At 44.0% G+C, this 22,578-nt stretch overlaps 2 protein-coding genes across 6 annotated transcripts in view; one reads left to right on the forward strand and one right to left on the reverse strand.

The window, feature by feature from the left end:
- LOC143835262 (adenylate cyclase type 10-like) overlaps window positions 1–12,709 on the forward strand; it is a 68,653-nt gene extending 55,944 nt beyond the window's left edge. For 3 of the 5 annotated variants that reach the window (XM_077332626.1, XM_077332624.1, XM_077332625.1), the window contains 8 exons: window positions 716–875; window positions 2,393–2,597; window positions 2,678–2,774; window positions 6,378–6,493; window positions 7,124–7,241; window positions 8,946–9,141; window positions 10,007–10,189; window positions 12,428–12,709. In XM_077332626.1, coding sequence (XP_077188741.1) covers window positions 716–875; window positions 2,393–2,597; window positions 2,678–2,774; window positions 6,378–6,493; window positions 7,124–7,241; window positions 8,946–9,141; window positions 10,007–10,189; window positions 12,428–12,619 — 1,267 coding nt within the window. In that variant the 3' untranslated portion in view covers window positions 12,620–12,709. Of the gene's footprint in view, window positions 1–715; window positions 876–2,392; window positions 2,598–2,677; window positions 2,775–6,377; window positions 6,494–7,123; window positions 7,242–8,945; window positions 9,142–10,006; window positions 10,190–12,427 lie in introns of those variants that run through there. The other 2 variants (XM_077332628.1, XM_077332627.1) reach the window with 2 other exon arrangements.
- Window positions 12,710–13,734: 1,025 nt separating this feature from the next.
- Window positions 13,735–19,128, reverse strand: APOBEC4 (apolipoprotein B mRNA editing enzyme catalytic polypeptide like 4). Its single transcript, XM_077336285.1, has 2 exons — window positions 18,973–19,128; window positions 13,735–17,432 (listed from the first exon to the last, which is right to left on the reverse strand). Exon 2 carries the CDS (start codon window positions 17,394–17,396, stop codon window positions 16,341–16,343), a length of 1,056 nt encoding a protein of 351 aa, XP_077192400.1. The 5' UTR covers window positions 17,397–17,432; window positions 18,973–19,128; the 3' UTR covers window positions 13,735–16,340.
- Between the last annotated feature and the right edge of the window lie 3,450 nt (window positions 19,129–22,578).

The following is a 22,578-nucleotide window of genomic DNA, read 5'->3' on the forward strand; positions in this document are numbered from 1 at the left end:
AATTGTAGGTATATGTCTGCATAGAAGTAGTAAATGAAGAAGAGTTGGTTTTTATATGCTGGTTTTCTCTACCAGAAGGAGTCTCAAAGCGGCTTACAATCACCTTCCCTTTCCTCTCCCCACAACAGACACCCTATGAGGCAGATGAGACTAAGAGAGCCCTGATATCACTGCTCGGTCAGAACAGCTTCATCAGTGCTGGGGTGACCCCAAGGTTAACCAGCTGGCTGCATGTGGAGGAGCGGGGAATCAAACCCCCACCTAGATTAGAAACTGCCGCTCTTCACCATTACACTGGGCCTATGACACAGTGATTAATGTGTGTGAGGGAAAGGTTATAAACACTAAGCTTATACTTCTGTGTTCTCTCCTTGCCCACCAACATGTTCCATGTAATTCTTCCAGGAGTGGCAATTCCATCATGACATATCTGTGTTTATTTATGTATTTATTTTTAGACTTCTAGTTTTCTACCCTGCCGTTCTCCAGTGGGGCGATTTACAACAGAGTTAAAAACCCATAGCAATTAAATATAATATCGGTTTTAAAATCTAGGGTTCAGTTTTAAAATCCAACCAATTCAATTATGAAAAATCTATAACGGCATATAGCCAGTTTCTGGCTGGTATACATCGAGTGATTGCCTACAGGAGGATTTTTGAACAGGGAGGCCAGAATCTTCTCCTATTTTTTGATTGTCTCATATCTTTTGCAGCAAAGAAAAGAGATTAGCTCTTCTTTACCAACAAGGTCGCTGTCTGTCTGTACTGTGGCAGGCCTTTAGCTTGGATCCTGCTACGAAAAGTAAGAAGTTCTGTCATTTGGCCGCTCTCATGACTGTGAACTGTGCAGAGGAGTCTCAGGATGAGGCCCAGGTATGTCCTTCACTCTAGCTCTGGGGAGTAATCACGGTAATTCCTTGCCCTTTTTGTGGTAGCTTTGTCACATGGAAAGAGTGCACCTCTGGACTTTCATATGGATTAGATGTCTTTTTCACAGCAAGTTATATTCTGTTGGGATGGCTGAAGAATGGTCAAAGGGTAGATTTGTTTCCCATTTTTCCACTGGGAGACTCTGCAGAGGCAAATAGACTTATCCTCCTGGTGGTCCCTGGCCCCAAGGAAGCCCACTTGACCTCAACCAGGGCCAGAGCTTTCTCCATTCTGGCCCCCACCTGGTAGAACGAGCTCCCAGGTGAGATCAGGGCCCTCACAGAACCTAAACAGTTCCACAGAGCCTGCAAAAGGGAGCTCCTCCGTCAGGCATTTGGTTGAGGTCGACCCAAACCACCGCTTCCAGTTGGCCCCCAAGCTCCCCCCCTACGACCAACACTAATCGGTTTTATTCACTGGGTCCCAGTAAGAGTTGAGCTGAGGCTCTCGCAATTTCTATTTTATAATGTTATTGTTATGATCTTGTTAAGTTATTATTGTTATATTCTTATTACTGTTACTGTTACCTGTTAATAATATTCTTATTACTGTTACTGTTACCTGTTAATTGTGTCTTTTCCTGTTTTCTGTAAACTGCCCTGAGCCCTCGGGGAGTGCGGTATATAAATATAATAAATAAATACATATATACATCCATATGTACCTTTTGCACCTTTTACATATGACACCTTTGTGTACTGATCTAAGCTTCAAAAAATAGGAACTGGCGTGTCCATGCTCCTTTCCAAACATTCCTAATCACGCAGAAAGAGGTGTTTGTGTGTAGACATTTCCTCTGTGCATAGGTACCATGCTCACAACTCAGTCTTTGCATGGAGGGAAGGGGGAATGGGCCAGCATGTTCATGCCCACTCCCTGCATGTGTATTTATTGTACTGGGGGGTAATGTCTAAAGGACATCTGGAAGAATACAATCAAGGTGTATACCTATGCCAAATCAATGAATATTCTGAGGATGAATTCTTAATAAGGGAGATGGCCATTTTTAAGAGCCTGCTTCTAGCCTGCGGATTGCATTATGGGACCTGTTTTATTTAAAGCTGTTTTTATTCTCAGGTTGGGTTTTTAGTAGCTTTTACATAGTGTGTTCCTTGTTATTGACTTCTATGGTATTTTATGTTTTGATTATGTTTTACATTGTAAGCTGGCCTGAACAGGCACTCCGGAGAGGTTGCATAGTGTTTTTTTTTAATGAATAAAATAATAAAACGGAGCATTTCTGCCACTCTTTAAAAATTTAAGGCTATATGTTTTCTTCTGCATAAATCCTGATTGTGCAAATTTTAAAAAAAGCATAAACATTATTGTTACACTCATTGTCATATGAACTCTACAGATTCTGGTTTATTACAATGCCTGATTTAAAATTCAGGTTTAAATGCTCCCTGATGGAGATTTCCAAATAAATGACAAATGTCACTGATTTCCTCTTTTCACAGATAATCTCCTCCTACATGGAGTTCTCACTCTGCTGTCAGCTGATTGGCTGTCAGCAGGAATGGATGAAATATGAGGAGATGGCCATCCAGCGTAGTTCCCACCTCGGGATTGTTGGAGGAGAGCTGTTTATAATAGCTAAGGTGGTGGCTTCATTGGCCTACATGAAGCTTTGCTTAGGGAGCCTGCTTTTGGCCTCCAAGCTGGGTAAGTTAGCCAGACAGCACTGAACAATATTGCAGGGCAGTGAGGAGAGAGGCCACTTGATGTGTTTGCTCTCGTTGCAGGTTTTCGAGCGCACGAAATTTGTGAACAGATCCGGAAATCTAAACTCAACTGTAGTGTTCTCTTTGATCTTTTCAATTCTTTTTTCCTCAGATCCAGGTACTTTGGTTATATCATACCTTCTTATATTTGACTGTATGTAGTGTTTCCCAGAAGAGCCTCTTGTGGCGCAGAGTGGTAAGGCAGCAGACATGCAATCTGAAAGCTCTGCCCATGAGGCTGGGAGTTTGATCCCAGCAGCCGGCTCAAGGTTGACTCAGCCTTCCATCCTTCCGAGGTCGGTAAAATGAGTACCCAGCTTGCTGGGGGGTAAACGGTAATGACTAGGGAAGGCACTGGCAAACCACCCTGTATTGAGTCTGCCATGAAAACGCTAGAGGGTGTCACCCCAAGGGTCAGACATGACTCGGTGCTTGCACAGGTGATAACTTTACCTTTAGTGTTTCCCAAACTTGCTACTTTTATGGAAGCCCTTTCCCAACAACTTTCTACCCTGAAAGCTTGGCATGTTTGCCATGGATTAAAGAAATTTCTGCAGAATGTTTTTTTTATATAATTATTTATTATTATATGAAGCATTTACAGAAAAGTAAAGGGAAAAAAAGCAACCAGCTGATATGGTTTGCCATCCTCTTTTAACATACATATTCAGTTCCCATCACATATTAATCCTAATCTAGAAGTTTTTACCATCTTTCTTAGTGAAATGATTGTTAATACATATGAGAGTATGATCTGTTATAAGAATATATTCTATTATTATCTTAAGTGATATAAGGTCGGTCCCCTTCATATATTGGCCCTGACCTAAGAGTTACTGCTGCTGTCTTGTTAATACATATGAAGTATAGTTTGCCATCCTCTTTTAGCATACATATTGGCATACATATTCAGTTCCCATCACATATTGATCCTGATCTAGAAGGTATTACCATCTTTCTTAGCAGAGTAATTGTTGATACATATGAGAGTATAATCTATTATAAGAATATATATTCTATTATTGTCTTAGATAATATAAAGTCAGTCCCCTTCATATATTGGTCCTGACCTAAAAGTTACTGCTGCTGTCTTTCCCATAGGAAACCAGGAGAATGCTCCACTGTTCATCACATCCTTCAGGTGGTCGCAGAAAATGAAATTGTATTTTTTTCCATAGTAACACCTGATGATTCCTACATAGAGTATTTCTGGTTGTCCTTCTGTCAGGGCCAAAGAAGTCTCTTGCTTGATTCTTGCTTGCAGTCACCTTTAAGTAGGCTCTGTATACTTTATCAATCCGGATCTCTTCCTCTGGTCGCATAGAGATATCTCCTGATAGCTTCCTGCGTGCTGTCGCCTTTGAATAGACTCTATTTATTTTGTTGATCCAAATCACTTCCTGCTCTAAATAGACTTCCAGGTTTTCGGTGCTTTCCTTCCTTAAATCTGTTTTCCCAAGTTCTTCCAAGGTGCTTTTGATTTTTACGTCCCTAGCTCTCCCCCTCCTGTTGATTAACTTCCAGACATTGAATTCTCGTTTGAAGTATTGTTGGCTGAGTTGTGTTTTCATCAGCTGTTTTTTCCAAACCGTCGGTTCTGTCTAAAAGCTCTTTCTTAGTCTTTCGGATTTCCTTTTCCACCTTATTGACTGCTCTCAGTATCTTTGAGTTCCCTTCGCATAACAAATGGAAAAGCTGTGCCTTAGTTAATTTTTCCATAGTTCTAGGCAGTCACAAACTATAAACAGAAAGTCTCGTGAGGTCTCGCGGGAGCACGAGCGATCCAAAATTATCAGTTTGTCGATATCCGTATCAAGTCAGCGTCCCCCACTGAACTCTCTCCAACAAAACTTTAAAGTCTTTCTTTTCTTTAAGCTCTCTTTGTTTGATTAGTGAGTATAATTAGCTGGGAGCCTCCCACTCGACGAAAGAATTCACTTGTAAATTGGTTGAGGAGGGGGGGGGGAAGAGCTTGTGGGGAAAGAAAAGAAAAAGCCAGAAAACTCACAGTCTTTACTGTTGTAGACTTCGGCTCCTGTCAGTCTGGTAAAAGATGATCTGGGAAGAATGTAGGGTCAGCTGGTCGTTTCAGGCTTAGAAAGTTATTTACGACAAGGGCGCCATCATGACCTTGAACACATGCTGCGGCGATCCGGAGAACTCAGTCTCCACGGATCTGTAGGACCCTCAGGATGCTGTTCCTGGTTCCTGGGGCGACCGGCGAGCAAGATTTGCGTATCTGCTCAGGTCTGCCAGTTGCGATTGCTCCTGACCCTCAGCATGGCTTAAGAGCCGGACAGAAGCCCAGCTAGTACGGCGCCATCTTCAGTCGTTCTCTCCTGCAGAATGTTTTATGTAGGATTTAAATTTAGCACACTGCTGTGACTTCCTTCACCACTAGCAGTCAATCTGCGATTCCTGTGGAAAATGCAGTAGCTGCAGGGTGTATTGGTATTAACTAGTAGGGTATCCCCTGGGTTTTCAGGAGCAAAAAGGTAACTTTCCCATATGTGATTCTCTGATCTCTTTGATGCATGGTGTAAATTTCCCAAGCATTTCCTATTGTTTCTGTGAATGACAAACTGATCCAACTGGGAGAGAAAGTAGAAAAAAGACACTCGTCGTATGAACAAACATATTGGCCACCATAGGTTTCGTGTTAAAGTAACAAACCACTTAGGCAAAGATGATTTTGACTGTTACGATGAACCAAACTTCTGTCAAAATGAAGATTTCTGCTGTGATCAGTCTTGAATCCTGGGACCGAAGACACACATGGTCCAGGAACCTTATTAAAAATAACAGTGCTATATTAAGTGAGGTTACACTTTTCTAAGGCACTGAGTTCAATCAATATGGAAAAGTGTAACTATTTCCAATGGAACTATAAGGCCTGGATCTGTGGTGTTGTTCCATTGGTGCAACTCCTAGGACAGAATGGCTTTAATATTTTTGGAAGAGGAAAAGGTGGCCTTTGCTGATCCCCTCCCTCCTGCTACTCCCCCCCCCAATACATGCGCCTGCTCCTTTAGGTCAGAGATTCCCAAGGAGGGCTCCCTGGTGTCCTGGGGTTCTGTGAGAGCTCCCCAGAAGTTCCCTGGCCTTCCCCCTATAGCCTGCTTTAATGGGCTCAGCACAAGCTATTCCCAGCATTGCCATGAAAGCAGGGAACTGGCCAATTCCACTGACCTGGGGGTGGCATTCTCATATGGTTAGTGCGACTGGGAAAAAGGTTGGAGCCTGCTTCTGCCTACCCCTGCCTCAAACCACCCCTTTCTCTCCCTCTCGCTCCTCCTTGAATATTGCAGGCAGTTGTGGCCAGCTGATACCACTTCTGGCCTGGTTCTGGAGCTCCTCAAAGACTGAACAATATTTCAGGGATTCCTCCACAGTCAAAAGGTTGAAAAAAGTATGCTTTCGGTCCACCAATGGGGAAAAGGGGAAGTTGCTTTCCTGTAGGGCAACTGTATCTGTGCTGCTTAAGATGCAGATTATGAGCATTCACTACATGAAGGATCTTCTGGAAAACCCTACAGAGACCACTTGAGTTCTGTAATCAAAGAGAGGCAAAGCCACTCATCATCTAAACATAAAGAAGTTGTGGAGCTTTCATAGTTGAGATGATGCCTGGCTTGAAAGTATCTCAACAAATACAACTAGGTCTTCTAGGATCTGACCTACTGTAATGGCACAAAGATTATTTTTCTTTGCTCCACTCTAGCCTTTCTGAATCTGCACAAGTATTGAATTGGTTGGAGAAGTTGTTGTTTCGAGACGACAACATCATTGGGAAGGCCTGCTTCGTTTCTGGATGCCTGGATCTCATGCTTTATGCTGGTAAGTCCTAGTTGCTTCTCACCACATGATTGACCTCGCATGTTGGATGCAACAAATAAATATTTAAACTGGACGGTGTGTCCCTCAGAGATTACCAGTGGAAGGAACGGATGGAAGGGTGGGTGTTGAGACTTGTAGTCAAGGCATGGTTTTCAAGTTGGAGAAAAGTAATCAGTGGACATCGTCTGTCTCTTATGGCCCAGGATATTTCCACACTCACCTTTGTTACCATGGCCTCATTCATTAAATTCATTAAATTTCAGCCAAGTTGTTTTCTTTTCTGCATGTCATCCAATTTTAACACAGTCCTGACAGATGTGTACAAGGGTAGCATTATTATCCCATCTCAAATGGATGTTGGTTTATGACTGTTTTCTTAATTTATTGACCACTTCTCCATGGTTACCTGTTCTAAAATGTCAGGTCCTGTGTTACAAAAATGAATGTAAGGGGGAAAGTGGACATAATTCCCGTGGTTAATTGTGGATCATATTGGGTAGCTCACCATGGTCAACTCCACTCAGTTCTTCTCCAACTGAGCCCCAGCCAACCCTTTTATTTGGCTTTCTCATATAACTTCTAGGCCGTTTGTTATTTCCGTTTTGGACTTATGCTTGTTTTCTTTCACAGGTTTTCAATTTAAGCCAATTGCATATTGCCTGGACTTCGTTACTACCAATGCAGCTAACTGCGTCCTGATGTCTCAAAATGGCATTATGCTCAACTTGTATTCGTCTCTGGCCATTTGGTAACATTTCATAGCATCTTGGGTTTTACTGTCTCAGTTCACAATTGTTGTTGCCAGCCCAACACTGTAGTTTTAGGTGGCTTGTAGACTCAAAAGAAGGAAATATTTTCACTCGTTAAACCCCAACTTTAGAGTGTTCTAAATTGAGAAAGCCAATTTCGGTGACCACGAAAAGAACCCTGTGACTGTGCTGTTAAAATGGCAATGAACAGGGACTGAACAGTTGGAATGACAGGTGATTTGGAGAATCTCATCTTTTCTGGCATGATTTAAGGCAGGGGTAGTCAACCTGTGGTCCTCCAGATGTTCATGGACTACAATTCCCATGAGCTCCTGCCAGCAAATGCTGGCAGGGGCTCTTGGGAAATGTAGTCCATGAAAATCTGGAGGATCACAGGTTGACTACCCCGGATTTAAGGGACTTAATTTGAGCAAAGGCTCACTGGAGCAGTGGTCTGACCCATTAGTCTTGGACTGTAGCAGTCTTCTCTGGAATCCTGGACCTTCCAGACCACTGGCCCCCATAGAGTTGACATGCTTGGGGATTCTCCAACTATACAGAAAAAGAAAGGAAAACAAAAGGAGAAGTCCCCTCCCCAAGGAAGCCTGATGGGAACTGTATATGCTTCAAGAGGCACAGGACTTTGAGGACAGTTAAGGGATCCGGTGTGGTTTAGTAGTTAGCATATTGAACTAGGATCATGAAATCTGAATCTCCACTATACCAAGATGCTAGCTGAGTGATCTTGATTCAGTTACCTGACATACAGGGTTGTTATTAGGAGAAAATGTTGGGCCCCCCTTGAGAGCAAATTGAGGTATAAATATCTAAATAAAAAAGCCAGTTACAGAAGGACAAGAGGAGGGGGAATTAGCATGTGTACATCCCTGAAAATGTCATGTATCCCTGACTGGGAAATTAGAAGTTGAAAAATTGAATTAAGGTCAAACCAATCGTTTTGGCAGCCCATGGTCACATTAGATGTTGACATGGCTGTAGATCCAACCCATGGTTTTCATCGCCATTTTAGAGAAGAATTTGGCCATTTAAAAAGTGCAGTGATGGTGTTGTGGTGGGAAGGGTTGCTGTCTCTGGCTTGGGAAATACCCAGAGACCTTGAGGGTGAAGCCAGGAGTTGGGTGGGATTTAGGCCAGAGAGAGACCCCCATGGAATATAATGCTATGGAGTCCACCCTCCAAAACAGACATTTTCTCCAGGATAATTGATCTCTTTTAGTCTGTCTAGAGATGAGCTATGATTCCTGGAGATCTCTAGTGGCAAGACCACTGGTGATCTTGTCCCCACTCCATGTGCTTTTTTCAATTGCTAAAACAAACTTTAACAGCATGTGGGGAGGAAACAAGATTACATGGTCCTACTTTATGGTGGCTTAATCAGGTCATCATAGTAGGAAACAGCTAAATTCTTCTCTAAAGTGGCATTGGTGATGACAGGTTGGACGGGTGGCCTCCATAATGCTACATTTGGCTCTCCACCACTGGTACTGGAAGATGTGTACTGAGACTGCATGAAACTGTGCTTGCATGCTCTTGTCCACATAAGGGTGGTTGGTGGAGCTTGCAGACAGGCCAATATCTCATTGATTTATAGCCAAATATTTGGAATCCAGGCTACATATTCTGAAAAGGGAAGGGCCTGTTGCCTAAAGCATGATGCATGTGGGTCTGTCTTGGAAATAAAGGTTTGCAAGACTTAATTTATGGAATGACTTCAAAGAGCCATTTGAACAGGCAAGAAGGCTGGTGAGAAGAACCAGCACTTCACTGACTGCTAATTACGGCTTCTGCAAGCTTTTGGAGTGTGAGGCTCTGTGGTTACAAAAATGCATTGAAGACAGGCCTGAAAAAGTCCGTGAACTACGTTACAGGATGACGAAGGTGAGGACTATGGGGGAAGGCATGGAGCATGTTTGTCCTTTCAGAGGGTCATTGAGTTATGTGAAGGTCAAGGCAATGGCCTGATTCTCAGGGAAGAAGGGAAGGGTCACCAACAGAACCGTTCCTTGTTCTAGCTATGATAATTTTCTGGTCTAGCTATGATAATTTTCTGATTCTGCCATTTTTGTTGTGACAGGGATTCTCAAAATTTCTTGACAGCTTGGTATAGTGGTTAGGAGTGCAGACTTCTAATCCAGCGAGCCGAGTTTGATTCCCTGCTTCTCCTCCACATGCAGCCAGCTGGGTGACGTTGGGCTCACCACAGCACTGATGAAGCCACTTGGAGACTCTACTTCTGGTAGAAAAAAGTGGCATATAAGAACCAACTCTTCTTTCATGTCATTTTGTCCCCCTTTTCAGCAGTGTGGCCGGGGTAATTCTTACGCAAATCCAAACAGAATGGGACCTGGATGAACCATCCTGGCTATCTTGCCCCATTGGAAGGCTATCTTGCCCCATTGGGGAAATGTAAATATTCCCCATAAGTACGCATAAAATCCCCAGTGGGGCATATAGTGTCATGGGGGTGTTTCCAGTTGTGAACATCAAGAAGGGGAGAGGCTTAAATCCCTTTTCCCTGAATGAGGAAGTCCCAATCCACACTAGGCCCATATATGCCTAGGAATTAAGTTTCTCACTCTGGACTTGGAAGACATTCCTTATCACATAGAAAGGGAAGAACAGGGAACAGATCATGAATATGTAACGTGTGTAAGGTTCCCAGGTCCTCCTTGGCCACCAGAGGAGGATGTCCTTGGTCACATTTGTGTTTGCCTGACACCAATTTCTTTTGATCTCTCATTAGAATTTGGAGCAGGCAATGGTACAGTGTTCTACAAGTCCAGTCTACTACCCTAGGGTTTATCATCTGAAGGCCTACGTCCAGTTGATGCTTGGGAATGATGAAGAGAGCCAGATTTTCCTTGCAACAGCCATCCAGAACTGCTTTGAGAATTATCTGGAGAAGAATTGGCTGACAATTAGCCAGGTAAAGTCTGGAGAACGTATCGTCAATCTACAAAAAAAATGCTAGCATCCACTTGGCCCAGAGAACTGAGTCTTCTGAAAGTGAAAAAGGGAAGGGAAACAAGCAAACCTGCCCTGTGATTTCTCAACCTTTTTTTTGTTCCTAACTGGATCTTTTTCAGTTTTTAAAATTTGTGGCTGTGTATCTAAATGGCCAGCAGCCCTAGCAAATATGTACCATAGATGACATTCAACTACTGAACTAAGAACACTTAAATTCAAATTGGAAACCACCAACAAGTTTGACCACAAAAAGTATTAAGTTGAACAGAAAAATCTAGTAGTGGGGTGATGCTTCTGATATAAAAGCTTGATATTTTCCATCAATTTCAAATTACTTTTCCTCCCCACATCTTTAAACCGCCCGTGGCGCCGCGGGCGCCACGGACTAAATAAATGGTTAAGGGGTCTTGAGGTGGGATTTGTCCGTGATGAGGAAGGGTCCGGATTGGACCCTTCCTCACGACAGACAATCGGAGTGATTCCCAGCCCCAGCAACTATGAGCCGCACACAGCGCGGCTCGCAGTTGCTCCCGGCCTGACGCGGCGAGAGGCGCGAAGCCCCCGGGGGCTCCCTGCCTGGCAGCCTGACGCGGCCGCAAGAACGCAGCCCAGGCCAGCCACCGCCCATCAGACCGCCGCCGCTGAAAGACCGACACCGCAGAAAGACCCCCAACCACAGTAAGTGCCTAGCGCCCGCTGCATTTAGCTGCAGCGGGCTTGATTACTAGTAAACTAATATTTCTTTAATAGCCAGTTCAGGTCTATTTTATGACCTTGGGATGATGATGATGATGATGATATGCTTGAGTATTCTGGACTATTATTGTCTAATATTGATTCACACAGGGGTAGTAACTCCTTCCACATTTTCTGGATGGATGATTGGTTATATGTGTGTAGCAACACTTGATGGCAACCTGATAGCAACACCTATTTTTGGTAGATTCTGTTTTGATTTCTCATACACATCTATCCTCTTTACTGCCTCACCAAGTCCAATACAGTATAACATGGCGTGCTTGATCAACTAGCTAAACACACAGCAAATGACTGGGAGAGGCTTGGCTGGATTGCATTATTTTTAAATTTGCTTACTATCTAACCAAAACGATCTCCAAAAAGTCAAGGCTGGATATAACATGTAAAACGAATAACATCCTTCCTTAAAAATCAGTATGGGCCACTCTTCTATTTGTGGCATATGAATCTTCTAATGAAATAGAGAGGTGCAACTGTTAAATACAGTAGCTCTCTTTTGTTTACTGCATCTTCATTCCAGAATGTAGTCCGTAACAAACAATTACTAGAACAAAGTTTAGGTCCAGTGGCTCCTTTAAGGCCAACAAGTTTAATTCTCTGGGCATAAGCTTTCATGTACATACACACTTCTTCAGATCTGAAAGACACAAAACAGCTGTTGTATCCATGCACGCAAAGGAAAATGCACAAGTCCATCACAAGAGTCCATTCTGTGGCTGCGAATCACTAGAAAGTCTGCATGCACTTGAAAGCTTACATTCAGAATTAAACTTGTTGGACTTAAAGGCATCACTGGAGCCAATCTTTGTTCTATGGGTTCAGACCAAGACCGTTTATGCACTGGAGGTTTCATGCTGGGCTGCAGGCTGGAGTTTTAATCGTGGCAGGTTGCCCCACCTCTTCCTGCACCCACACGGGGGAGCATTTGGCCCGGTGCTGCTCATCTATTCCCAATTTTTGCTCCTGCACAGGAGTTTGGGCAATGAAGATCCCAGTGCGTAAACTGTCCAACATACATATCCCCCTGAAGAAAACTAAAGAGTTACTGCCTGTGATATTTTAGGCATTTTTCGTTACATTGCTCTTTGTCTATATTATGCTGGTTTTGTAGCAATATTCCTCATATTTGTAGTCCTGCCCTAATTATATTTTCTAGTGGTTCCACTATTTTTGTCACCCCAATTTTTATAGCATTGTTTGTTGTTTATTGCATCATGCTATTCTCAATGCGTTGGAGTTTTTTTACTGGGTAATCTGCCTTATTTAGCAAGAAAGGCAGATTATAAATGAAGTTAAGTCAATAATTAATAATCAGCAATAGTAGAAGGTGCAAAGATAGGTGGACAGTTGTAGACCCTTGCTGCCCTATTGTAAAAATTTTCAAAATTGGTTCCTTAGCCATATTCTGAGCAGTTGCCTGTTGCCTCCTCTGTCCTAGGAATGGTGGTTCACTGGGAAAATTGCCATGGAAGACGAATGGTTAAAGATGGCTCCGGATTTTCCAGTGTGGGAAGTAGGCATGACAAATGACAATCTTAAAATATGTGAGAAATACAGGTACTTGCTGAAGATGCCGGAGTTGGACATTAACCAATCATTCCCAATAGATAAGAGTGAGGACCAAATGTAATAGTTCCAAGGATGTCCCTTAGGGGCCCTTCACATCTACAAGCAATTGCGCTCCAACTTGCAAATAAAGACACCAGATAACAAAGTTTAACCGTAAACTGTGTTTATTGAATATCAGATGATATGCCCACCAGTTAGCTATCTTTCTCCCTTGCTAATGTGTGTTACCTTACCTTCTGGGCTACTGGAAGGCATGCCTGGATTACAGCCATTCTGCCCTTGCTCAAAGTTCTGAGCACTGTTTCTGCTGGCCCTCACTATTCATGGCCCGCACACCCAAATGGTGATTTAGTGAGGGACTAAGATGACCTCACCCCTCTCTTGGCTATGACTGGCTATGAGAAGTTGCCATATTTCCTTGCTACAAGTGTCTGAGTATCTTAGGGACCGCCTATATTAGTAATGCCCCCCGAGGGGCTTTGTGCTTGGCCAATGCCAACAGGCTGATGATCCCCAGCCCCAAAGAAACGTACCCGGCCTCAAGCAGGGCCTGGAACGTTTCGGCCTCAGACCCAGCTTGGTGGAATGAGCTCCCAAGTGAGATCAGAGAAAAGACTCGGGGAGGCAGGAAAATCCACAGTCCTTCTGCTTTCCTAGTTCTGGATCCACCTTGGCAACAAGAAGCAGAAGTGAACAGCCATGTGCTTGCCCTTTCTTGCTTAGTTTGAGGGGGAATTAGTTGAGGGAAAAAGAAGACTTGTGTCGGAAAGGGGGGGCCACAAGAACCACTAGTGGGCCCTGTGCTGCCACTGGTCTACAACTGCTATTGGGAGGGGGGAGCTATGTGGGCTGCTTCCTCTTCCCCAAGCTGGAACCTGATCAGAGGGAAGGAAGGACTGTAGTGAGGACAGCAGGCCTACAGGTTGAGCACTCAATCCGACAGCCGAGGGAGTCAGCACCTGCCTGCCATGTGCCCTGCCTGCCTGGTTGGACCACTGTGGCGTTAGGCCTCCACGGCACTTCCTGAGCCTGCTGCACACAGCTGCAGCTCTTTCCCACCGAGCTCTGTCTTCGCACTGGAAAAAACTGAATGACACAGAACAATCCAGAGCAAAAAAGGAACTAAAAGAGATGGAGAGTTTTGTGCCATCGTGGCAAAAGCCTTGTGCTTCCCCGGTGCCCATAGCATGCTGGCTGCCGCTTCCTCCTGCTTGCACTCTTGCTTGGAACCAGTTGGGTAAAATAATGAAAACCAACACAGGTTGCTCAGCACATGCAGCTGCCACCCCTCTCCCCACTCTCAGAGTCAGTAAAAGGTAAAGGTAAAGGTATCCCCTGTGCAAGCACCGAGTCATGTCTGACCCTTGGGGTGATGCCCTCTAGCGTTTTCATGGCAGACTCAGTACCGGGTGGTTTGCCAGTGCCTTCCCCAGTCATTACCGTTTACCCCCCAGGAAGCAAGCTGGGTACTCATTTTACCGACCTCAGAAGGATGGAAGGCTGAGTCAACCTTGAGCTGGCTGCTGGGACCAAACTCCCAGCCTCATGGGCAGAGCTTCAGACTGCATGTCTGCTGCCTGACCACTCTGCGCCACAAGAGGCTCTTTCAGAGTCAGTAGGGATCTATAAATAAGGAGACTCATGCCACAGCTTGCCTCTGCTGCACTTTTAGTCAAGAGCCAGTTGGGGGAGAGTGAAAACAATTGGGCACTGTAAGGTTGTCAGCTCTGGTTTGGGAAATACCTGGGAGGGATCTCAGTGGAGCATAATGCTATGGAGTCCACCTTCCAAGGAAGCCATTTTCCCCAGGGGGAACTGATCTCTGTCACCTGGAGATGAGCTATAATTCCAAGGGATCCCCAGGTCCCACCTGGGGAGTGGCATCCTTAGCTTCCAGCCCTCTACTGGTAACTCCCAGCAACATTGGAGAGGGCAGTTCTAGGGAGAGGGAGAAACACATGAATCTATGACATCAATTATGACTGGGTGAATAGCTGGAAGTGATGTCATTGGTGTTAGCGATATTCTACGAGTTCCCCCAATCTCTACGTTGAAACAATGGCAATTGGGAAAATACATAAAGTGTCATGCAAATGGAGACTGGAAGTGATGTCATAGTGTCTGCAAAATCTGTTTTCTTCTGCTACACGAGTAGGGGGAGCAGAGCCATAATTCGCTAACATTGTGGCTGAGGTAAGAATACCAATGTGCCCCCTTTTATATTTCATAATAGCTATTTTGTTAAAAAGACAAATACATAAGTAACAAGAGTAATAGCACCTTTTCTGCACCCCTCAGTTTTGGGTACCTGTATTTATGATGGTTGTTACCCACCCTGAGCCTATGGAAAAGACAGGTTAGAAAATTAAAGTCTACTATTTATTATTATTATCATCATAAGTGCCTCGCTTGCCTTGCCATTGTTACAGTGCTGAGGGGTGTGTGAGTCGGTAATCAGAGGCAGTCAACCTAGAAGTGCCCATGGACCCCCCAGGCTGCAATCTGAGACTCTGCAGCAAATAAACTGTGTAATAAACTATGACCTTAACTGTTGTCCTGATGTCTTCCTTTCATTGGAGAGGTTGGAAGATGACAGAACACTCAGGTGGAGAAGTAGCCTCCCGCCCACAGGCCCGACCAGGCTGACTATACAGGTATCCATTTCTTGACTATTATTACAAGGGGAAAAATGCTTGTTCCTATGCACTGTGCATGCCATCAGTTTCTCCGTTCATGCTAGAATTGCCATCCTCCAGCTGTGGCATGGAGGTCTTCTGGAATTACAGCTATCTCCAGACTGCAGGGATCAGTTCCCCTGGATAAAATGGCAGCTTTAGAGGGTGGAGTCTATGACAATATACCCTGTTGACGTTCCTCCCCTCCCCAAACTCCATCCTCTCTAGGATACCCCCCCCCAAAAAAAATCAGGAATTTTCCAACATAGAGTTTGCGACTACAGTCTATGTACAGATGAGCTAAGCTCACTTCCCTTATTCCTCGAGAGTCTATTGACTGTGTACGGATGACATTTGAAAGTCTGTTCCACAATTTTTGAACACTGATATTATGTGCCCAAAGCTGGAAAAAAAACACAAAAGAAAATTCTCAAAAGTTTCTAGACTCCTCTTGGTTGTTTTTCAGGTGACAGAAATATATAAATGAAGCTGCCTCGTACAGTCAGACCACTGGTCTATCAAGGTTAGTATTGGCTCCTCTGACTGGTGGTGGTCCTCCGGGGTCCAAGGTGGAGGTCTTTCACATCATGTACTTCCTGGTGCTTTTAGCTAGAGATGTGTGGGATTGAGCCTGGGACCTTCAGCATCAACACCAGGTGCTTTACCAATAAGCAGCATCTCTCTTTACTCTGGCTTAATTTGTCAAATGGCTACCTCAGCAAGCAGGCCCAAGAATCACAGCTATGCAGAGCAGGGACCCAAAATCAGCGTTGTGGTCACCATGATCATAAACATCTAGGGAAATGGATCGTTGGCTCCCCTCTCTGCTGCTGGCAATTAATGCTATTCAGTGGATCCTATGAGTTGACAAAAGAAGAGCTATCATGGGTCATTCAGCGTGTTTTTTGCCATCAATGTCCTTATGCCAACAGCAGGAATGACAAATGGATGCCTAGCCTTGGTTCTTCCAGCTACTGTTCACATGACATCTGCAGTATATATGAAAATAACATGTGTTTATCACATGCAAATTAGCACCAGGCCTCTTGCTCATGGTCTGTTTCCCTTGTGGCCCATTAGCGCCAACTGAACTGATTAGAGGTGGATTTAATTCTTTTTCTTCCTGGTAGCTGGAAGCTGTTCAGAAATTCTTTCCATACGAACAAGATTTTCTGTTTGGAATGACTTATGTAAATCTTTGGCTTGCTTTGATATCTCACCTGGCATTTTTAAGTGCCTTACGGTCAATTTGGTGTAGGAAGGTTGTTTTATGAATGTTCGGGAAATAGGAGATGTCGAATGGGGTGGTGGCATCCACAGTGGGGGTGGCTTGCCATTGGGCATGTGTGGTGGAAGCTGCAAGGGGGAACTGGAAAAATGATACTGTTGCAGATGAGGCCCATCTGCTGAGTTCCCAGGGATCAACTGAGGCAATGCAATCACAAAGGGAAACTTCACCCCAGTGATGGTGTTAAGTCGGTGTGCATTTTGTCTACCAGCCAAATCTCTTGCTGGCAAAATTGGATGGTAAAATGGCCCCCAAGGTTCAATGGCCACAAAATTCTGGAGCAGGGTGTGCCAAACGTCGGGACACAATGGACCAAGGCTCACTCGAGGCCACATACTGGCCAGGCTCTGTAGAGCTCCACAGTTCCACGTGGCCACTGGGCAGTCCTCTTCTGTGTGATACAGCTGGGAAAAGTAAATGCAGAGTAAGATGTCTGGATAGTTGGTCAAGAACGTGTAAATTTTGCGTATGCAGCCGTGCTTGGCCTCATTGCAAGGAGAGTAGTTTGAATAAAGGATGACGTACATGACGTTTTTGTAGTTGTATACCACGGAGTCAAGGTAACCGCCCATCTCAAATAACATTGATTCTGGATGAAGGTCATATTCTCTGCAGTTTGTGGCATGACCCTTTTGAATTAACTTGCCTGAGAAGTGCCTCAGTTCGTAAAAGATGAGGTGGTTGTTTGGATCACGCATTGGGAATCCAAAGGCATCTTGAAATTCTTTGTAGGAGACCCTTGCTTCTTCACTTGTTCGTATGTGATAGGGGCACTTGGCACAGCTGTGGCCCTTTGGTAACCAATAATAGGGCTGCACTACTGTACCTTTAGGCGCAAGGTGTTCTTGCCAGAATGTTACCCTTCCTAGATCCATATTATCAGGAATCCCAAGTCGCTTACTTCAGTGGTCCTGAAACACAAACACATGGTCCTGGTCATACCCAGTCTAACAATCTCATAAAAACACACATTAGCTGGGAGAGGGTGAACTGAGGACGTTGATGTAAATCGCTACTGTCACTCATGTAGGGGGGCCCTGATCTTTTTTGGATACATGCAATCCACCCAGTCCAAAATCAAAGGCAAGGATCTCTTTTTCAGGAGAGTGACTAGACCACCTGCCTTCTCATGCTTTGTCACTGTACATCTTCGTAATTTCTGTGCAGTCCCACATGAGTCTGCATCGTCACAGGCCTGCCTCGGAGAAGAGCTAGCAAGTTAGTTCAACGGCTACGGAGCTACTGCCTCCCTGAGGCAGACTGAGAATAAGGCAGTGGGTACTCAGACGGTCATTAGAAGATATCTTTTTCCTCTCTCATTGCTGTTCATTGCCATATTTTAAAGATCATAGTGCCTCTAAGTATTTCACTGGTGTACAAGCCATTGCTATAAGATGTTCTGAAATAATTTTGCAATTTGGGTGACCGGTATTTTATGGCTCTCTTTTTTTTCTGTTATTTTTGTACCCCTCCTTACTTTCTTTTTCTAATAGAGTATACAACATCAACAATCATACATAGTAACTTCCACTTTAAAAGCATATAACTTTAGCCACACTCCAAGCGTGGGTTGGTTAGAGAAAACGTCTGTCCCGGAAACATTGGTCGCTTCCCCCTTTAGAAACCACTCTAACATTAGGGTTAATGCCCTAGACCAACAAATGCTCGACCAGGCAAGAATACAAACTATCTAGATTTTGTGATGTCATACTTAACAAAATAACAGAAGCTTTGCAAATGACACACTTGTCGCTCTTTATCCATAGACCACATCCTCATGTATAAAACAGCATAAAACAGAGACCACTTAATACTTTGTAAAATCACTTCACAGCTTGAAGCCAAAGAAAGAAAAGGACTTTAAAGTCATTTTCCCAGAAAATGGCAGTCTATGTTTTTATACACAGAGCAGGATTTATGTGTTATTTCTTTAGGGACAAAAATTCCTTTCCTCTCAATGTGTTTGTAATGAAATGTGCTCTGTTACTTATTCTTATTGGCATCTTTTTCTCTGCCTTGGCAAAGCACCTAAAATACAATGAATACCTTTCTCCTGTCTCCCAAAAGAAATCAGATGATATTTATCAATCAGAAGTTTGTATTTATATATTTATTTATAATCCACCTTTCTCACAGAGTCTCAGTCAAGAAGGGAGGGACTTCAATGAGGTACAAGGCCAAAGAGACCACCCTCCAAATCACCCAGTGTCTACGGGAGAAGTGATCTGAGTAGTCTGGAGATGAGCTGTAATTCTGAGGCATCCCCAGCTCCCACCTGGAGGCTGGCATCCCTATCTTCAACACATCTGCACCTCTGCCCTTTGCTCAGCCTTAGCTTCCCTCCCCCCACCACACACACACCCCTGTTCTAAAATACACAGAAGTGGTATTCTATCAGCAATCCAGCTTGCAGAAATGGAGTATACCACTTGATTCCTGAGTTATATTTACCATCAGTAGATCTCTCAGTCAGACTGCTGGCAATGGACGCTTATTCAATGCTCTGCAGACGTCTCCTTGAGTTGTTGTCTGTTTTTTGTTGCCAGCTTCTCCATTTCCCTTTTCAACAACTATTTTGCTTTAATAGAGAAGCTGATATTTCTCTTCCTCGGCTTGCCTCTAGTACAGGGGTGTGGCAGCTTCAGTGGCTCAGAGGACACACGGCCTTATTGACATTCAAGTGCTAGGATACTCACCTATACACAGACAACGTGGCCTTGTTTGGGCATTGCCAGGCTGGTCAGATCAGCTCCCTTTTTCTGGTTAAAAGTGTGGTTGCAATTACTACACTATGTAGCATAATGTACTGTGCATGCAGAATTTCACAAAGTGAAGATTCAAATGGGTAGCCATGTTGGTCTGAAGTAGCACAATAACATCAGAGTCCAGTAGCACCAACAACTAAGACCAACAAAGATTTATCCAGGGCGTGGACTCTGATTTTGTTGTGCTACTTCAGACCACCACGGCTACCCACTTGAATCTTGCTAGAAGGAAGGAAGATTCCCTGAGCATAGCAGTTTTTGCTTCAAAAGAGCAGCGCCAAGTGAAAAGGTACACAGAGTTCTGAATAATGGCCGCAGGGTGGCAGCAGAGCATACAAACATCCTGTTTTGTGCAAGATGATCCAGGAGAAAGGCTTGAGCTTATGTTTAGAAGAACAACGTTTTGAGACCGATGGCACCTTTAAGGCGAACAACGTTTTATTCAAGATGTAAGCTTTCATGGGTGCTTATATATGTAATCTTCTAGCCTCCATTTCATTGTATCTGAGGAAGAGTGCTGTACACACAAAAGCTTGCATCTGGAATAAAACTTTGCTTGTCTTGCACTTTGTTTAAGGTGACGAGATTGTCCCACTTTTGGAGGGACATCTGGGGGCACCTGGCAAATTGTACTTATGATGAAATTAAAAATATATATTACAATACTATTTTTGCATTCTATGCATTCTTTGAAATTTTTTGTTGCTCCATATAGACCACATTTTAAATCAAGACACCCCCCCCCCCCGGTCAATGGTGTCCTGCTTTACCAATGTTAAAATCTGGTCACCTTAACTTTATTGGTCTTGCACTGGACTTACACTTTGCTCTGGCACTTCTGACCGTCGTGGCTTGAATCTTACTCCTATTTAAGAAACTAATCCCCCCCCCCTCAAAAGCAGGTAATGTTATCTTCCAGATACAACAGACCTTCCGGTGCTGCCTCTTAAGGACAAAGGACATAAGTGTGAAAAATGGGGAGCCAATGTGACCTTCGCTTGTGGTTGTTGCTTTTTGATGAATACATGTTTTGTCTCTATCAGCCATGCCAGCCTCTCTGACCCCGGTGCCAGCTCCATGCCTGAGAGCCAGCAAAGTCTGCAGTTGAGAAGGGCCCTGCTCTCCAGCTCACCCAAATGTGGCCCATTCATTGAATCCTGTCCCCTGCCAACTTTCCAAGAAGGGAGCTCGCAGGGGAGTGGAATCCAAATGAATTGGTGAGTACACACAGAGAGAGAGTCTGCTTCTTACTTGCCACAGACACTATTCCCTTGTCAGAAGAGGGAAACTGGCAAGAAAAGTGTGCAGGGTCACAAAACAAAGCACTCAGTGAGTTGAGGATGTCAACTTAAAAAAATAATTAAAAAAATAATACCCACTGTTGCAAATATGAAAATGAAATTTCATTGGCATTTTTTTAAAGTCAAGCATTTGGGTGACTCTAATGCGAGGGTGAGTAGGGGAATGCATCCTGAACAAGTATACAGCTGTGGCGATAATCTAGGGCAGCCTTTCTCAGTTTTTTTTACTGTTGAATAAGCCCTGAAACATTCTTCAGGCTTTGAGAAACCCCAGAAGTGGCATGATTGTGCAGAATGTGATTGGGAAGTATAACTGTGTACATGCCCACCTGGGGGCCCTCCCCTTCCCACCCATCCAGGCCCATCATTGGCTGTTTTGTGAAGGGGTGGGTCAACATGATCATATATGGTCATATCACCTGACACATGTCTAACAAATTAGAAAAAATATATACAAAATTAATTAACTCCCACCCATTCAGGAAACTCTTCTTAATCTTAAAAGCAACTGGTAGGAATTAGATAATGGCCTTATGAAGCTGTTTTCAAACTTCTTGCCCTAATTACCCCTAGACAACAGAAGGGCCCTGTGATGCAAGCTTTGGATTGAATAAAGTCACAACTTGAATTTCAGAACTGCAGAGTCTTTTAATTAAATTACAGGTGTGTTGCAGAACTTTGGGTCCACCAAAAGAGGCTATTCTGCAGACTATCAAGAGAAGCAGTCCTAATAGAGTTTGTAATGTAATGGCTTAGCCAACAGGTCCCAATGCACTTCCCCACACTATGCCCCCCCCCCCCCACACACACACAAGATGAATGGTAAAACAGGCAGCAGTAATGCTAGGCAGTCTTTTAGAGAAATCAAGAAATCTCACATATGTTTTTAAAGAACTTCAAGATTCTGGTGAACACAAGTTTGAAACCTCTGGATTCTTGGTTAAAACTCTGAACTAGGGATGAGTCGTATTTCAAGCTCTGGCACTGACTATAAAGACAGCAGTGACGCTAGGCTAGACAGTCTTTTAGGGAAGTCGTCTTTTAGGGAAGTGCATTCTTCTTATCAAGAAATCTCATGTATGCTTTTAAGTAACGTCAGGATTCCTATGGACACACGTTTTGGAATCACTGGATTATTAGCTAAAACGCTGAACTAGAGGTGGGGTAGTGGATCAGACCTGGCCCCTGAGATTAGAGTCTGCTACTCTTTAACTACTTCACCTGCTGGAGCAGGGAGCAGGAGGAGGAGAACCAAGATGTGAGTAATGCATTTAGCAATCTGTTGGTGGAAGATTTTATTTTGATTTACCTAATTTATCATCCGCCTTTCTCACAGGCCCTCGAGGCAGATTACATATAGTGAGTCAGAACAATCCGCAAAATGGGACATTCTACAAAAATTCATTAGGATTTGAGAAGTCTGGAATAAGTATTAACATGACACATTAAGGGGTGCAGAGATTACATAGCGTGATCCTACTTACAGCAAGGATAGACCATAGTCTCTAAATTTGTGAACCATTTAGTAGAGTGCAAACCTGTTACCTACGCAGAAAAGCCCTCATGAAACATTCAGTTTTGTATGGTTTTTGGAAGAGAATTGGGGCTTTTCTGACCTCTTTGGGCAGGCCATTCCTCAGGGTGGGAGCCACAATGGACAAAAAAAGTTTATGAGCAGCAGCAGAAGAGCTTTTACTACACAAAGGTGTTTCAACGTGGCTTACAAATCACCTTCACAACGGACACCCTGTGTGGTAGGTGGGACTGAGAGAGTTCTGACAGGAATGTTCTTGATGAACAGCACTATCAGGGCTGTAACTAGCCCAAGGCCACCCAGTTGGCTGCATGTGGGGGAGTAAGGAATCAAACCCAGCTTTCCAGATTAGAGGCCTCTGGTCTTGGCCACTACACCAAGCTGGCTCTCAGTTGCTGATTCTGCCTATTTGCCCTGCTGCTTTGACCAAAGTTCTCAAGGCAGAAGATAAGGACAG

This window comes from Paroedura picta, chromosome 4, assembly GCF_049243985.1.
Source record: "Paroedura picta isolate Pp20150507F chromosome 4, Ppicta_v3.0, whole genome shotgun sequence".
NCBI lineage: Eukaryota > Metazoa > Chordata > Lepidosauria > Squamata > Gekkonidae > Paroedura > Paroedura picta.

Coding starts and splice junctions, on each gene's coding strand:
- APOBEC4 (XM_077336285.1), bottom strand. CDS start 17,396: ATGGATCTAGGAAGGGTAACATTCTGGCAAGAACACCTTGCGCCTAAA.